The sequence below is a fragment of the Coregonus lavaretus genome, assembly GCF_964263955.1.
Source record: "Coregonus lavaretus genome assembly, chromosome: 34".
Lineage (NCBI taxonomy): Eukaryota > Metazoa > Chordata > Actinopteri > Salmoniformes > Salmonidae > Coregonus > Coregonus lavaretus.
In genome coordinates, this window is record NC_140021.1 from 29,250,534 (window position 1) to 29,269,713 (window position 19,180).

General features: G+C 43.0%; 1 protein-coding gene across 1 annotated transcript; it reads right to left on the reverse strand.

Annotated features, from left to right (window-relative positions):
* Nucleotides 1-18,554: 18,554 nt before the first annotated feature.
* On the reverse strand, nt 18,555-18,887 carry LOC311108914 (U6 snRNA-associated Sm-like protein LSm7; the record flags this gene model as incomplete). Its single annotated transcript, XM_084151700.1, has 1 exon — nt 18,555-18,887. One exon carries the CDS (start codon nt 18,885-18,887, stop codon nt 18,555-18,557), a length of 333 nt encoding a protein of 110 aa, XP_084007826.1.
* Nucleotides 18,888-19,180: the final 293 nt, after the last annotated feature.

Here is a 19,180-nt window from a genome sequence, read left to right on the forward strand (position 1 = left end):
TTTCTAGAATGTATTAATCAAATATTGAGGACTTGGGGCATGAACTACATCAGTTCAGAAGAATTTTACAAAGGAAAATACAGAGTGGCATGCAGAGACCCTCCAGTGTAGTAGAGCTAGCATTACTCATTGAGCCTTATAAAGAAGTTCTTTGAGCTCTTTAAACTGTGCAAAATAGCTGTTTCAATCCCTGTTAGTACCGCTTCTTGTGAACTGAGTTTTTCTGCACTAAAGCTGGTGAAAACGTATCTTAGGTCCACAATGTCAGATGAGAGATTAAGCAATTTAGGTGTATTAAGTATTGAGTCAAGAAGGGCAAAGGACTTGAATCTAGATGAATTTGCTGATCTTTTTGCAAGAAACCACAAAAAACGTAGAATTCAGTTGATGTAACTGCTACTGAATATGTAATGCAAATGTAAAAATGTAATGTAAATGCAAATAATAAATAGTTGAATGACTATAAACATGGTCTTTTGCCTATTAATGCCTGCAATGCAGTGGAGAAAACGATATGACAACAATAATGTCTAATGTAACTGGCCCCTCTAAAAGCACAACTGGCCCCAGCCTGCCCCCCCCAGTTGAAATGGTCTAGAACCGCCACTGCCTGCCGCTCAACCCCATCCCTTCCTCCCTTCTCCATACCATCTCTGGAGACCTCCCATTCCTCACTTCCCTCATCAACTCATTCCTGACCACTGGCTGCATCCCCTCAGACTTTAAAATGGCCTGAGTCGCTCCACTCCTCAAGAAACCAACACTCGACTCCTCTGACGTCAAAATCTTCAGACCGGTATCCCTTCTTTCTTTTCTTTCCTATACACTTGAGCGTGCGGTCTCTGACCAACTCTCTCGCCATCACTCTCAGAACGATCTTCTTGACCCAAACCATTCAGGCTTCAAAACGGGTCACTCAACCGAGACTGCTCTTCTCTGTGTCACGTAGGCTCTGCCAAAGTGGACATTCTCTCCTCTGTTCTCATGCTCCTAGATCTATCCCATTGCCTTTGACACTGCGAATCATCAGATCCTCCTCTCCACCCTCTCAGTGCTTTGCGTCTCAGGCTCTGCACACTCTTGGATTGTATCCTACCTGGCAGGCCGCTCCTACCAGGTGACGTGAAGAGGATCTGTGTCTACACCACGTACTCACACTACTGGTGTCCCCCAGGGCTCGGTTCTAGGCCCTCTCCTCTTCTCTCTATACACCAAGTCACTCGGCTCCATCATATCCTCACATGGTCTCTCCTATCATTGCTCCTTCAATGGGAATTGTGCCACAAATGCGAAAACAGACTGCTTACAGGGTAAGGAAACCAATTTGTAATTTGGGTGAACCATCCCTTTAATAGATCTCTCAATCATTCTCACGGCAGCACATTGGTAGTAGTCAGTAAACAGGTTTCCATCCGTTTCCATCCAACCTTTTTATGCTGGTAAAGTTATCATGAAAGGCTTGATGGAAACAGAACATTTCTCCGTAAACTTTACAAATGTCGACAAAACAAAATACACTAGAAAAAGGTGGGATCTATGTGTCATAAAACATAATTATGCGAGAAATAATCGGTGGAAACGCTTTTATGCGCAAATATTGATATAATAACCTTCAAATCTAGGTAAACTTGGAGTAGCGGTGATGACATGTGTGGTCCTGAGTGGCGCAGTGGTCTAAGGCACTGCATCGCAGTGCAAACTGTGCCACTAGAGATCCTGGTTCGAATCCAGGCTCTGTCGCAGCCGGCCGCGACCGGGAGACTCATGGGCGGCGCACAATTGGCCCAGCGTCGTCCAGGGTAGGGGAGGGAATGGCCGGCAGGGATGTAGCTCAGTTGATAGAGCATGGCGTTTGCAACGCCAGGGTTGTGGGTTCGATTCCCACGGGGGGCCAGTATAAAAAAAAAAATGTATTCACTAACTGTAAGTCGCTCTGGATAAGAGCGTCTGCTAAATGACTAAAATGTAAAAATGTAAATGTCCCACTACGACTCATTGGGAAAGCATACAGTTTTAGGTAACAGAATAAATACGTTAAGATGAACTTCACAGGGGGGTGAAAGTGCAAGGTGATGAACTTGATGCTCCATCCCAATAAATATCGAGGGTCTTATTCTGGTGACATGATGATCGATGCTTGGCTGCAGTTTGACAAATAAAAATAATCTCGCTCGTTTGTCCATAATCATCTCTTCATGTAGGCTATACCTTTACTGTATCTGTGAACTGTTGGCTAGAGCGTACAGTGGGAAAAAAGGTATTTAGTCAGCCACCAATTGTGCAAGTTCTCCCACTTAAAAAGATGAGAGGCCTGTAATTTTCATCATAGGTACACGTCAACTATGACAGACAAAATGAGAAATTCCAGAAAATCACATTGTAGGATTTTTAAATGAATTTATTTGCAAATTATGGTGGAAAATAAGTATTTCGTCAATAACAAAAGTTTCTCAATACTTTGTTATATACCCTTTGTTGGCAATGACACAGGTCAAACGTTTTCTGTAAGTCTTCACAAGGTTTTCCCACACTGTTGCTGGTATTTTGGCCCATTCCTCCATGCAGATCTCCTCTAGAGCAGTGATGTTTTGGGGCTGTCGCTGGGCAACACAGACTTTCAATCCCTCCAGATTTTCTATGGGGTTGAGATCTGGAGACTGGCTAGGCCACTCCAGGACCTTGAAATGCTTCTTACGAAGCCACTCCTTCGTTGCCCGGGCGGTGTGTTTGGGATCATTGTCATGCTGAAAGACCCAGCCACGTTTCATCTTCAATGCCCTTGCTGATGGAAGGAGGTTTTCACTCAAAATCTCACGATACATGGCCCCATTCATTCTTTCCTTTACACGGATCAGCCGTCCTGGTCCCTTTGCAGAAAAACAGCCCCAAAGCATGATGTTTCCACCCCCATGCTTCACAGTAGGTATGGTGTTCTTTGGATGCAACTCAGCATTCTTTGTCCTCCAAACACGACGAGTTGAGTTTTTACCAAAAAGTTCTATTTTGGTTTCATCTGACCATATGACATTCTCCCAATCCTCTTCTGGATCATCCAAATGCACTCTAGCAAACTTCAGACGGGCCTGGACATGTACTGGCTTAAGCAGCAGGACACGTCTGGCACTGCAGGATTTGAGTCCCTGGCGGCGTAGTGTGTCTTGTGATCATTTTGACCCCACGGGGTGAGATCTTGCGTGGAGCCCCAGATCGAGGGAGATTATCAGTAGTCTTGTATGTCTTCCATTTCCTAATAATTGCTCCCACAGTTGATTTCTTCAAACCAAGCTGCTTACCTATTGCAGATTCAGTCTTCCCAGCCTGGTGCAGGTCTACAATTTTGTTTCTGGTGTCCTTTGACAGCTCTTTGGTCTTGGCCATAGTGGAGTTTGGAGTGTGACTGTTTGAGGTTGTGGACAGGTGTCTTTTATACTGATAACAAGTTCAAACAGGTGCCATTAATACAGGTAACGAGTGGAGGACAGAGGAGCCTCTTAAAGAAGAAGTTACAGGTCTGTGAGAGCCAGAAATCTTGCTTGTTTGTAGGTGACCAAATACTTATTTTCCACCATAATCTGCAAATAAATTAATTAAAACTCCTACAATGTGATTTTCTGGATTTTTTTTCCTCAATTTGTCTGTCATAGTTGACATGTACCTATGATGAAAATTACAGGCCTCTCTCATCTTTTTAAGTGGGAGAACTTGCACAATTGGTGGCTGACTAAATACTTTTTTTCCCCACTGTACATGTCAATACCAGAGTGGGCACATTTGCTATTTAACTGAAACATTTTTGTGAGAAAAGCATCAGCAGAGTAGAAAATACAATGGAAACCCATTCAACTTTTTATTCGGTACATGTATTTTTATGTGCGCTACTTCATCAAGCACAGACTTTTATAATATTGACGGAATATGTGCATAATGTTTTGAAGATCTGTCGCCAATTAGATGGAAACCAGCTAGTGACAAATATCAAAGCTAAGCAGGGCTGGATGTGAGACCAAATTAATAGCTGTAGATAGATCAACTCTCCAGTAGGTGTTGCCCAGCCTATTGTTTATTTATTCAAAGGTACAAATTCAACATATTTTATACAAGGTTTGTCTGTGTTGAAAATTGGTTACCATGATGACATAATCCTGTGGCAGAAATGTCACCCTCAACACAAAAGTTGATTACTTTTTTCAAATCCAAATCCAGTCGTGGTCAAAAGTTTTGAGAATGACACAAATTTTAATTTTCATAAAGTCTGCTGCCTCAGTTTTGATGATGGCAATTTGCATATACTCCAGAATGTCATGAAGAGTGATCAGATCAATTGCAAAGTCCCTCTTTGCCATGAAAATGAACTTAATCCCCAAAAAACATTTCCACTGCATTTCAGCCCTGCCACAAAAGGACCAGCTGCCATCATGTCAGTGATTCTCTCGTTAACACAGGTGAGAGTGTTGACGAGGACAAAGCTGGAGATCACTCTGTCATGCTGATTGAGTTCGAATAACAGACTTGAAGCTTTAAAAGGAGTGTGGTGCTTGAAATCATTGTTCTTCCTCTGTTAACCATGGTTATCTGCAAGGAAACATGTGCCGTCATCATTCCTTTGCACAAAAAGGGCTTCACAGGCAAGGATATTGCTGCTAGTAAGATTGCACCTAAATCAACCATTTTTCGGATCATCAAGAACTTAAAGGAGAGAGGTTCAATTGTTGTGAAGAAGGCGTCAGGGCGCCTAAGAAATGCCAGCAAGCACCAGGACCGTCTCCTAAAGTTGATTCAGCTGCAGGATCGGGGCACCACCAGTGCAGAGCTTGCTCAGGAATGGCAGCAGGCAGGTGTGAGAGCATCTGCACGCACAGTGAGGCGAAGACTTTTGGAGGATGGCCTGGTGTCAAGAAGGGCAGCAAAGAAGCCACTTCTCTAGAAAAAACATCAGGGACAGACTGATATTCTGCAAAAGGTACAGGGATTGGACTGCTGAGGACTGGGGTAAAGTCATTTTCTCTGATGAATCCCATTTCCGATTGTTTGGGGCATCCGGAAAACACTTTGTCCGGAGAAGACAAGGTGAGCGCTACCATCAGTCCTGTGTCATACCAACAGTAAAGTATCCTGAGAACATTCATGATTCTCAGCCAAGGGAGTGGGCTCACTCACAATTTTGCCTAAGAACACAGCCGTTAATAAAGAATGGTACTGACACATCCTCCGAGAGCAACTTCTCCCAACCATCCAAGAACAGTTTGGTGCCGGAAAAAAATATCTCATAACACTGAAGCAGCGAACCTTGTGAAGACCACGACTGTATTTTCCTCTTTAGACAAATTATGTTGAAAAAAACGTTGATTCAACCAGTTTGTGCCCAGTGGGTGTCCTAACATGAAATCAACCAAACATAGTAGCAAGTGATTGATGCTGGAATATGACTTTGATAATAATGTTATAAATACTGGGAGTAATCCTAAAGCATAGTTTAGGCATACATTTATGCATTAAGTGGGAACATGAATTAGGCTAATGAAAACTGCCAAGCCACATTGTCACAATTTGTGATAATAGACCTACATTTCCTACATCTGGGAAGGTTGAGAGTGAGACCGGGTTTCTTTTATCAGAACTTATAGTAGAGGTGTAAATCAAGTGTCTGGTACATACAATAGGCAGATGATCTGGTCCCAAGGCGCCTTTAACCATTCCGGGTTTTCCACAATGCCGTGCTCAGCCCAAACGCAGTTCCATGCGATCTGTGATGCAGCAGCAGCTCACAGACGGTCAGGTACAGGCAGCCAGTATAGTCTGGGACTTGACAACCAGTGGACCTCCTGTCGAGTTTTCATTGACAGAAGAAAGATACTATTCAAAGACGGCGAATTGTATAGGATTATACCAGGGAGGGCTTGCTGTTTTCTACCAACACACCATAAGGTAGGTTAAATTCGCAAATTAGACAGAGTTTGGTTTGGTTCATTCTAAGATATTGAAATAGTTGTAGGCTATATTCTTCATTGTCTACAATATACACTGAGTGTACAAAACATTAGGAACACCAATATATTGAGTTGCACCCCTTTTGCCCTCAGAACAGCCTCAATTTGTCGCGCATGGACTCTGTGAGGTTTCGAATGCGTTCGACAGGGAAGCTGGCCCATGTTGAGTCCAATGCTTCACACAGTTGTGTCAAGTTGGCTGGATGTCCCTTGGGTGGTGGACCATTCTTGATACACACGGGAAACTGTTGAGTGTGAAAAACCCATCAGCGTTGCAGTCCTTGACGCACTCAAACCGGTGCGCCTGTCACCTACTACCATACCCCGTAAACGACACTTAAATATTTTGTTTTGCCGATTCACCCTCTAAATGGCACACATACGCAATCCATGTCTCAAGGCTTAAAAATCATTCTTTAACCGGTCTCCTCCCCTTCATCTACTCTAATTGAAGTGGATTTAACAGGTGACTTCAATGAGGGATCGTAGGTTTCACCTGGATTCACCTGGTCAGTCTGTCATGGAAAGAGCGGGTGTTCCTAATGTTTTGTACACTCAGTGTATTTATGCAATGACTGTTACTATTGACTGCTGGCTTCTCTGCTACTTTACTTTATGATGCATTTTAATTAAACACATTTATGGGCTATTTTATATGGCTGATACACATGCAAGATTTTTTGTTGCAAATATTGAAACTAAGTGGTTAAGAAAATATCGCATGACATGTGGGTTTGCTTTTACTGTTATAACCCATGATATAACCCATGATTTAACCCAATGACATGCCGATTTGTTGATGTCGAGTCCATCTCTTCACACATATAAGTGCATCAGCCCTATTCAGGTAACTGTCAAGTTTAGCATTCCGTTCTATTGCTTGTTTAGTCTTGCTTGTTTAGTCTATTGAGTGAAATTACTTGACTATCAAGTAATAGTAGAGTCACCGACGCCGCACGATGTAATGTATGAGCGCAGCGTTATGGGACGGTGAAATAAACAAACATTTGAGTCCTGTTGCAAAGAGACACATTTTTACGAAGCAGCCTAAACATTAAACCAGCTTGGTTGGGACTTGGGAGGAGATTGAGTTCATATAAGAAAATCAGTCAATTGAAGAAAAAAATAATAATTACACCCTAATCTATGGATTTCAAATGACTTGGCAGTGGTGCAGCCATGGGTGAGAGCTGTTGCCCAGCCAATCAGAATGAGATTTTCCCCACAAAAGGGCTTTATTACAGACAGAAATACTACTCAGCACCCCCCCCCCCCTCCTCCCCAAGCTTTTTTGGTTTTATTTTTGACCATTTTAATTGAAAACAATCACAGTCATGTTCTTAATTGTTACACAGAAATGATTTGATATTGAGATAAAAACAGCTGCATTGGACCTTCAATATATCTTTACTTTTACTCAAGTACAACAATTTAGTACTTTTTCCACCACTGAGCAAGTGGCGATCAAATAGACATTGTACTAATGGATTGTAGGGCCATGCAAGCACCAACTGATAATAGATTGATCAAGGAATCGGTAAACACAAGTCAAGGGTTCACAAGTCAAGCGGTCTTGGTGCAGTTGATTTGTTTAGGTGTTTTTTTCTTATATTGAATGATTCCATTTGTATAGAAAGAACTAGTCCATTTAGTTTTGGAATAAACAAATAATTAATTATGCAATGGTAGTGTGAGGGTTTATTTTGTATCAATAAGTTCAGTCTGTTTGCTGTTGTTCAGAAAAACAAACTATGAGAGTTTGGGACCAATAGCAACTGTAGGGATACCACAAGCATGGTGAAGGCTACATACACTATATTTACAAAAGTATGTGGACACCCCTTCAAATTAGTGGATTTGGCTATTTCACCCACACCCATTACTGACAGGTGTATAAAATCGAGCAAACAGCCATGTAATCGCCATAGACAAATATTGGCAGTAGATTGGCCTTACTGAAGAGCTCAGTGACTTTCAACGTGGCACCGTCATAGGATGCTACCTTTCCAACAAGTCAGTTCATCAAATTTCTGCCCTGCTAGAGCTGCCCTGGTCAACTGTAAGTGCTGTTATTGTGACGTGGAAACGTCTAGGAGCAACAACGGCTCAGCGCGTAAAAATCATCTGTCCTCGGTTGCAACACTCACTACCGAATTCCAAACTGCATCTGGAAGCAAAGTCAGCACAATAACTCTTCTTCGGGAGCTTCATGACATGGGTTTCCATGGTCGAGCAGCTGCACACAAGCCTAAGATCACCATGCGCAATGCCAAGCGTCGGCTGGTGTGGTGTAAAGCCCACTGCCATTGGACTCTGGAGCAGTGGAAATGCGTTCTCTGGAGTGCTGAATCATGCTTCACCATCTGAGAGTCCGACGGACAAATCTGGGTTTGGTGGATGCCAGGAGAACGCTACCTGCCCCAATGCATAGTGCCAACTGTAAAGTTTGGTGGAGGAGGAATAATGGTCTGGGGCAGTTTTTCATGGTTCGGGCTAGGCCCCTTAGTCACAGTGAAGGGAAATATTAACGCTACAGCATACAATTACATTCTAGACAATTCTGTGCAACAATTTGGGGAAGGCCCTTTCCTGTTTCAGCATGACAATGCCCCCATGCAAAAAGTGAGGTCCATACAGAAATGGCCTGTCGAGATTGGTATGGAAGAACTTCAATGGCCTGTACAGAGCCCTGACCTCAACCCCATCAAACACCTTTGGGATGAATTGGAACGCCGACTACAAGCAAGGCCTAAACGCCCAACATCAGTGCCTGACTTCACTAATGCTCTTGTGGCTGATTGGAAGCAAGTCCCCGCAGCAATGTTCCAACATCTAGTGGAAAGCCTTCCCAGAAGAGTGGAGGCTGTTATAGCAGTAAAGGGGAGACCAACTCCTTATTAATGCCCATGAGTTTGGAATGAGATGTTCGACGAGCAGGTGTCCACATACTTTTGATCACGTAGTGTACATGTAGCTTACTTCATATCAACATTAATTAATTAGTACAACAAATAGAAATATACTGTACGTATATGAACCAATTGTTCCCTTTCTGCTTTATCCAGCCAGTCAGTTTGTCCTCTTTGTCAGCGTACATAGAGTTGTGTTGCAGTAATCCAAACTCCAACGACCAGAGATGAAGATCGGATAAGACTATCGGAGTGTATGGGGAAAAACACATATCTATTTTCAGTGGCCGAGGGTCCTAAGGGCTCAACCCCCCCTCTCTATAACATGAGTTAAGTGGAAGAACTGAACCCAGAGAAAGGAAGTATTATTTCGACAATGAGGAGAAAAAACATGTAACAAAATTAAAGGATGAAATCTAGAGCAGGAAGCCCAAAAGATAAGTACATAGAAAGGGGAAAACAAATTAACAAAATGAAGGGAAAATAAACAAACAGTCACATGCATATACAGTGGTTATTCAGGGCTGTCACAGTGTCTGTAATAGAGAGACGGTGAGCACTCACGTAGAGCAAGAAGTGAGTGACGCAGCAGCCATATTGTAATTCACATGGTTTCACACGTTTGAGTTCATTTGGCCCAGTACAAGTAGCATATTTAATTATCTTGTAACAATTATTTCCGTTCACCCCAGCTTGCCTCTCTAAGCGGAGAAGCAGGACACAGGCCTTCCTAACGGTCTCTTATCTCTGAGAGCCTCAAACAATTTCCCCCAACAATCTGTGGAATCCTCCTGCTCTGCCTGCCTGTAAATTGCTCAATTAGGGTTAAATGCCTTGCTCAAGAGCACAACACATTTTTCACTCAGGGATTAAAACCGACAACCTTTTGGTTACTGGCCCAACACTCTTAACCACTAGGCGCAAGCTGCTTCCCCCGTTAAGGAACATTATTCTGTTCATCTCATCACTGCATGTTGTTGTCTGCTGTGGCATCATGGGATATAGCAATTACCCACTCTCCTCACCTCTCGTCTTGCCTGGCTTATCAGTTAATGATGGACTGGGTCAGAAACCTCTCCTCTCCACGGTCTTCTATTTGCCTTGCAAAAGTATTCATCCCCCTTGGCGTTTTTCCTATTTTGTTGCATTACAACCTGTAATTTAAATTGATTTTTATTTGGATTTCATGTAATGGACATACACAGAATAGTCCAAATTGGTGACGTGAAATAGAAAAAATTACTTGTTTCAAAAAATTCTACAAAAATAAATACCTGAAAAGTGGTGCGTGCATATGTATTCACCCCCTTTGCTATGAAGCCCCTAAATAAGATCTGGTGCAACCAGTTACCTTCAGAAGTCACATAAAGAGTTAAATAAAGTCCACCTGTGCGCAATCTAGGTGTCACATGATCTGTCACATGATCTCATTATATATACACACCTGTTCTGAAAGGCCCCAGAGTCTGCAACACCATTAAGCAAGATGCACCATGAAGACCAAGGAGCTCTACAAACAGGTCAGGGACAAAGTGGTGGAGAAGTACAGATCAGGGTTGGGTTATAAAAAAAGATCAGAAACTTTTAACATCCTAACGGAGCACCATTAAATCCATTATAAAAAAATTGAAAGAATATGGCACCACAGCAAACCTGTCAAGAGAGGGCCACCCACCAAAACTCACGGACAGGCAAGGATGGCATTAATCAGAGGCAACAAAGAGACCAAAGATAACCCTGAAGGAGCTGCAAAGCTTCACAGTGGAGATTGGAATATCTGTCCATAAGACCACTTTAAGCCGTACACTCCACAAAGCTGGGCTTTACGGAAGAGTGGCCAGAAAAAACCCATTGCTTAAAGAAAAAAATAAGCAAACACGTTTGGTGTTCGCCAAAAGGCATGTTGGAGACTCCCCAAACATATGGAAGAAGGTACTCTGGTCAGATGAGACTAAAATTTAGCTTTTTGGCCATCAAGGACAATGCTATGTCTGGCGCAAACCCAACACCTCTCATCACCCCGAGAACACCATCCCTACAGTGAAGCATGGTGGTGGCAGCATCATGCTGTGGGGATGTTTTTCATCGGCAGGGACTGGGAAACTGGTCAGAATTGAAGGAATGATGGATGGCGCTAAATACATGGAAATTCTTGAGGGAAACCTGTTTGTCTTCTTTTGAGACTGGGACGGAGGTTCACCTTCCAGCAGGACAATGATCCTAAGCATACTGCTAAAGCAACACGAGTGGTTTAAGGGGAAACATTTAAATGTCTTGAAATAGCTGTAGACTCCCTGGGTGTGTTTAGGTTAACAGTGTGTAGTTAAATACACTAGCGGATCGCAGCCATGCTATGGTCAACTGGTAACCTGAGTGTCCTCTGTGCTGCCGATATATCCAATGCATACAGATTACAGAGAATGCTTTGGAGGGGAGATAAGGATTTGGAATATTAAAAAATCTTTGATCTTCCACAGCTGCTGCCCTTTCACATACTTTTGTCTCTCTTTGCCCAATTTCTGTCTCTGTGATGTGGCTGGAATACCCGTTGGGTCTCACTGTTTTTAATGTATTGTGTAATGTTTTGTGTTTGTGGTGTAATTGTGTGATTCCTGAGCCTCCAAGTTACGTTTGTTAGGGTTTTGTGCTCGTCTCCAAAGACAGTGATGACGTAAATTATAAATAGTTGCTGATTTGTGTAACTGTATGTGGGTAATATTTGTGCTCAACACTAAATGATATAATAATATCCTTTTATTGTAAAGTTTATACTCTGAAATATTACTTGGCCAGACCCTGAGGGGTCTATATCTCCCATATAAAATGAGAGACTATTAAAGAAGAAAGATGTGTCCAGAGGGGATGGTTGTAACCTTTTACTCATGACATGTCACTCCTGGCCTTTATGATGAGGTCAAAGGTCAAGTCATCTTGGAATGAAGGCTTCTCTACTGTACACGCCCTCTTCACATTTTAGTCAGTAGTGATATAATATTATATGCCGTTTTGCAGACGCTGTTATCCAAGACGACTTACAGTAGTGGGTGCATACATTTTCATATGGGTATCCCTAGCATGAATCAAACACACAACCCTGGCATTGAAAGCGCAATGCTCTGCCAATTTAGCCACACTGGACCTCAACAGAATCAGGATTGTTTTGGTGGCAGTACAACACTTTACTTCTAAGTAGATCCGAGCTTTGTTCCTTTTTTGTGACACAGCATTTGATTAATCATGCAGTATGTTTGGTGGGGATTGCTGAGTCCCTGTGGGTGTTGTTGCTTCTGAGTGTTGCGTTGTAAAGGGACAGGACACCCTTTGTTTTAGTGTATTCTCTCTCTCTCTCTCTCTCTCTCTCTCTCTCTCTCTCTCTCTCTCTCTCTCTCTCTCTCTCTCTCTCTCTCTCTCTCTCTCTCTCTCTCTCTCTCTCTCTCTCTCTCTCTCTCTCTCTCTCTCTCTCTCTCTCTAGTTGCTAAGTCTTTCAATTTGGCTGAAGGGGGCACTTCAAGTGTCTTCCTGTTATCTAAGCCCCACGGCCCTTCTGGCGCACTTAGCCCTTTGGATTGGCAGACTGGGATCCGTCAGATAATGGTTACATTTTCCATCTTTTCTCTCTGGCGGATTTGGGAGAGAGGAAGAACGGTGCTGTGTGTCACCCAAGGGAGGTCATTGGAGAAGCAGCTGTCTTTTGTACCGTGCGCTGGAAAATATAGAGTTTCAAGTTTTAATGTCACGCGCACAAGTACAGTTAAATGCCTTTCTTGCAAACTCTAAACCTACAATGCAGTAATCAATATCAGTGTAGTACTACAAATAACAAGCTATATACAGGGTCAGTTCCAATACCATATTTACAATGTGCAGGGATAGTGGAGTGATAGAGGTAGATATGTATAGGTTTAAGGTGATGAGGCATCAGGATATATGATAAACAGAGTAGCAGCAGTATATATGATGATTGTATATGAGTGTGTGTGAGTAGAGTCAGTATAAATTTGTAAGCATGTTATGTGTGTGTGAGCAAATTAAGTGTGTGTGTGTTGGAGTGTCAGTGTGCGTGAGTGTATAAAGTCCTGTGAGTATGCATAGAGACAGTGCAAAATGAAAATAAAATACAATGGTTAACTCAGATAGTCCGTGTAGCCATTTTGTTAGCTATTTAGCAGTCTTATGGCTTTGGGATAGAAGCTGTTCAGGAGCCTGTTTGTGTCAGTCTTGATGCATCGGTACCGTTTGCCGTGTGGAACCAGAGAGAACGGTCTATGGCTTGGATGGCTGGAGTCTTTAACATTTTCCGGCCCTTCCTTTCACACCGCCTGATATAGAGGTCCTGGATGGCAGGGAGCTCGGCCCCAGTGATGTACTGGGCTGTCCGCACAACCCTCTGTAACGCCATGCGATCGAGGGTGGTGCTGTTGCCATACCAAGTAGTGATGCAACCAGTCAAGATGCTCTCAATGGTACAGCTGTAGAACTTTTCAACCTCTCGCGCCTTCTTCATGACGGTGCGCGTATGGACCATTTTAAGTCCTTAGTGATTTGGACACAGAGGAACTTGAATCTCTTGACCAGCTCTACTGCAGCCCTGTCGATGTGGATGGGAACGTGCTTCCTGTAGTCCACGATCAGCTTCTTGGTCTTACTGATGTTGAGGGAGAGGTTGTAGTCCCGGCACCACACTGCCAGGTCACTGCCCTCCTCCCTGTAGACTGTTTCATCATCGCCGGTGATCAGGCATACCACCATCTTGTCGTCAGCAAACTTGATGATGGTGTTGGAGTCGTGCGTAACCACTCAGTCGTGAGTGAACAGGGAGTACAAGAGGGGAGTAAGCAGACACCCCTGTGGAGCCCCCATGTTGACGGTCAGTGTGGCAGAGGGGATGTTGCCTACCCTCACCACCTGGGGTCGGCACGTCAGGAAGTCCAGGATCCAGTTGCAGAGGGAGAGGTGTTCAGTCCCAGGGTCCTTAGCTTAGTGACAAACTTGGAGGGGACAATGGTGTTGAATGCTGAGCTGTAGTCAATGAACAGCATTCTCACATAGGTATTCCTCTTATCTAGGTGCGTGAGTGCAATTGAGATTGCGTCATCTGTGGATCTGTTGGGGCGGTATGCCAATTGAAGTGGGTCTAGGGTGTCTGGGATGATGGAGTTGATGTGTGCCATAACCAGCCTTTCAAAGCACTTCATGATTACAGATGTGAGTGCTACAGGGCGGTAGTCATTGTGGAATGAAGTCTTAGAGTTCTTTGAAACAGGAATGATGGTGGTCAGTTTACAGACTGGGACAAGGAGAGGTTGAAAATGACCGTGAATGTGCTTGCCAGCTGTTCTGCACACTCAAGCGTAGTGGAAGTCTCGACCCATTGTTCACCCGTCTTGGAATACCTGATGGTCAAATGCAGACCCTTCTACCTTCCGAGGGAGTTTTCAGCTGACTGCAGTATATATTCCACCTCAAGACAAGAAAAACAACAAGCTGGCACTTAACAAACTGTACCAGGCTATAAACAAGCAGGAAAACTGCTTTTCTTGTTGCCGGCAAATGTAATTCCATGTCATTAAGATGTGATGCCCAACTTCAATCAACACGGCTCCTTTCAATTGTTTAACTGAGTTGAACTTTAGCGACTGTAACAAAAACCCTGTTCACAAAAAGACATACAGACTGATTATATAGGAGAGTAAACCACTGCCTGTGAGAGTGAATCTCCCCCTAGCCCAGCAGATCCCATCAAATCCATCCTATATAATCATATTTACACACTGCCCTCTGTCAGTCTGTCTGTGAAGACTCAGAGCTTGTGGAGATCAATTCACTTCAGCTCTCTAGGCAGTAGTCTATAAGCGCTCTAGGCAGTAGTCTATAGACTTGCAAGGGAGTAGTCTGTAGACTTGCAAGGCAGTAGTCTATAGGCTCTCTAGGCAGTAGTCTATAGACTTGCTATGCAGTAGTCTAGTCTGTTTGTATGCTGCTGTAGTGAATCCGCCGGCTTTAAATCACTCTGTTATTAAATGTCACTGTAAAGAGCTTGTTTACAGTCTCTGCTTCCCCTCAGTGCTCCCAGACAAACAGACAGTGAGCGAAGTCTCAGCTTCAAGCTTCTGTGTGGGTTGCTGCTGTTTTTCGCCTACAGGTTTGATGCGCCGGAGGCTGACAAGGCCCACAGAGGCCACAGAGATGCTATGACATAGTAGCGTAATCACATTCATTAGTCCCCTAAAATGCTACTATTACAAGTGAACTGGAACAGAGGCATTGTGTTTTGTTTTAATGCTCATCTTCAATTACGTCGCTATGCTAATACCTGTACATCGTCGGAGTTCTCTTTCAACGGTGGTCTCCTCACAGCGGTTCTATGACGACGCTTGACACCGGTTCTATACTGAACAAAAATATAAATGCAACATTCAACAATTTCAAAGATTTTACTGATTCACAGTTCGTATAAGGAAATCAGTCAATTGAAATAAATTCATTGGGTCCTAATCTATGGATTTCACATGACTTTGAATACAGATATGCATCTGTTGGTCACAGATACCTTAAAAAAAGGTAGGGGCATCGATAAGAAAACCAGTCAGTATCTGGTGTGACCACCATTTGCCTCATGCAGTGCGACACATCTCCTTTGCATATAGTTGAGCAGGCTGTTGATTGTGGCCTGTGGAATGTTGTCCCACTCCTCTTCAATGTCTGTGCAAAGTTGCTGGATATTGGCGGGAAATGGAAGACGCTGTCGTACACGTCGATCCAGAGCATCCCAAACATGCTCAATGGGTGACGTCTGGTGTATGCAGGCCATGGAAAAACTGGGACATTTTCAGCTTCCAGGAATTGTGTACAGATCCTTGCAACATGGGGCCATGCATTATCATGCTGAAACATGAGGTGATGGCGGTGGATGAATGGCAAAACAATGGGCCTCAGGATCTCATCTGTGTATCGCTGCAGAATGCTGTGGTAGCCGTACTGGTTAAGTGTGCCTGATTCACACAGTCCCCTCTGAACAGTTGATGTTGAGATGTGTCTGTGACTTGAACTCTGTGAAGCATTTATTTGGGCTGCAATTTCTGAGGCTGGTAACTCTAATGAACTTATCCTCTGCAGCAGAGGTAAAACTGGGTCTTCCATTCCTGTGGCGGTCCTCATGAGAGCCCGTTTCATCATAGTGCTTGATGGTTTTTGCGACTGCACTTGAAGAAACTTTCAAAGTTGTTGACATTTTCCATATTGACTGACCTTCATGTCTTAAAGTAATGATGGACTGTCGTTTCTCTTTGCTTATTTGAACTGTTCTTGCCATAATATGGACTTGGTATTTTACCAAGTAGGGCTATCTTCTGTATACCACCCCTACCTTGTCACAACACAACTGATTGGCTCAAACGCATTAAGAAGGAAAGAAATTCCACAAATTAACTTTTTAAGAAGGCACACCTGTTAATTGAAATGCCTTCCAGGTGACTACCTCGTGGAGCTGGTTGAGAGAATGCCAAGAGTGTGCAAAGCTGTCATCAAGGCAAAGGGTGGCTATTTGAAGAATCGCAAATATAAAATATATTTTGATTTGTTTAACACTTTTTTTGGTTACTACATGATTCCATATGTGCTATTTCATAGTTTTGATGTCTTCACTATTATTATACAATGTAAAACATCAAGGTATCTCTGTGCATTAAAATTGCCATCGATTTAAAATGTAATTGTGTTTGTTGCCTGCCCATACCATAACCCCAACGCCACCATGGGGCACTCTGTTCACAACGTTGACATCAGCAAATCACTCGCCCACACAACGCCACACACGTGGTCTGCGGTTGTAAGGTCGGTTGGACATACTGCCAAATTCTCTAAAACGATGTTTGGTAGAGAAATGAACATTCAATTCTCTGGCAACAGCGCTGGTGGACATTCCTGCAGTCAGCATGCCAATTGCACGCTCCCTGCACTTGAGACATTTGTGGCATTGTGTTGTGTGACAGAACTGTACATTTTAGAGTGGCTTTTTATTGTCCCCAGCACAAGGTGCACCTGTGTAATGATCATGCTGTTTAATCAGTTTCTTGATATGCCACGCCTGTCAGGTGGATGGATTATCTTGGCAAAGTAAAAATGCTCACTAACATGGATGTAAGAAACAAGAGAAATAAGCTTTTTTGGTGCATATAGAACATTTCTGGGATCTTTTAATTCAGCTCATGAAACATGGGACCAACACTTTACGTGTTGTGTTTATATTTTTGTTCAGTGTACTTCCATGTACAGTACCATTAATGTTAAAGCAGGTTCGGCTGAAATGCGATCTTTTCTGAGAGGTGGCTTTGTCAGTTTTTTTACCCACAAATTAGGCCACTTATTTGTTGATATGAAGACATAGGTTTGCATTGCCAAGAGACAATGTCAATTCTGTAGGGAGAGAAAGAGAGGATAAAGGGATGTTTGTTTGCCTTCCAGCCATTGGAACATGCTCTGACTGACTGTGAAAGGGCATGGCCATTGTTTGTGCCTAGACGCTGGGGAAGAAGGCTGTCTTAATAACCTCCTGGACTCCCATTCTTTATCGTAGGATACATCCCAAATGGCACCCTATTCCCTATATAGTGCAATACTTTAGTCAAAAGTACTGCACTATAAAGGGAATAGGGTGTCATTTGGGACACACCCTTAGACATTTCCTCTACACACTATAGCCTGCTTACTGAGTCAGTGTGCAGCGTTATCGAGGGTGTTGGATCTACTGTAGAGCAGCTTTCCATCTAGATATCAAGGTTGATGGGAGGACTGGGATCCCACTGCAGACGAGACAAGCTCCCAGACACATTTATGGTTAGTTTTTACTGTGTTTATTTTTTTTAAGAACGTTCAGCTGCATTTTCTCCTTTAAAACAAGGATGTAGGCGGGCTAGGGTGGTCTAGCAGTCTACACTGCTGCCTCTGGAACACACATATATATATATATATATATATATATATATATATATATATATATATATATATATATATATATATATATATATATATATATATATACTGGTGCGTTATGGGTTCAAATCCGGCCCACTGCTATTTCAGCACACCCTTTCCTCGATCTCGATCTTATCCAATAAACATAAAAAAATAGGAACTGCCCCACTCCTTAAAAAAACTAACAAGGATAGTGAAGGCAGATATTTAAGTACACTGAACCCCTAGCACATCAGAGAGAATTAACTGTACAGTACTTCCTGTATCAGCCAACATCGGAAATGTAATAGTAGTTACAGAATGTTAAGGCAGAATGTTAAGCTGTAGAGCAGTGGTCACCAAACTTTTCTTTACCGAGCTCATTTTACATTTACATTTTACATTTTAGTCATTTAGCAGACGCTCTTATCCAGAGCGACTTACAGTTAGTGAGTGCATCCATTTTTTTTATTTTTATATAAAAAAATTCACACTAACTGCAATAATATTTAATTGAATCCTCACATCCTCCCTCCTTCTCAAAGCACATTGGAGTAGATCTTAGGTTCCTCTCCTCTGATCTTCTCCTCCAATGCATTTTGAGAAGGAGGCAAGTAGAGGATGCGAGGAATCAAGGAAATACAATTGACATACACACCAGGAATTGGACTACTGTGAGGTCATCCTAGAGAACGAGGCTGGCCGACTATCTGTCCTGCTGCTGGATGAAGGGTTTGGGGATGGCTTCCATGCCGTCCTGAGGACAGATGAGCACCACGGACGTCCCTCTACAAACCACCAGGCCCAGCTGCCGCGTGTCCTCAGTCAGCTTGAACTGGTCATCAGGATCCCGCAAGTACTCAATGGTGCTATCCATTACCAGGTTCAACAGGGGGTCAAACCCCTTCAGAACTCCACTGGCCTCTCGTCCTCCCTGAAACTTCACACAGATTTGTTTATCAATGTACTTTGACAGGTCAAATATACTCTCTTTCTTCTTCTCTCCTTCCTTGTTTCTGTCCTGGTTTTTGTCCGCCATTTTTAACCTGTTCCAGCCACGCCTTTTTACTTCGCATTTTCTGAGTCAAAATGCATACCAATATCTATCGCTCAGAATAAAAAAAAAAAACATAACTTAAAAAAACATTTAAAACAGTTCTGTAGCAATGAACTTTGTGCAGTAGGCTACAGGCCCAATACATAATCACTGCAAATTTGCTTTGTTGAAATGCCCTGCCAATGCTGTTCTTCTCAGACCAATTATACAGTCATTCAAAACCTTAGGTATATGATCACACTGGTAATAGATCATCATTTGTTGTACTTGTGAGG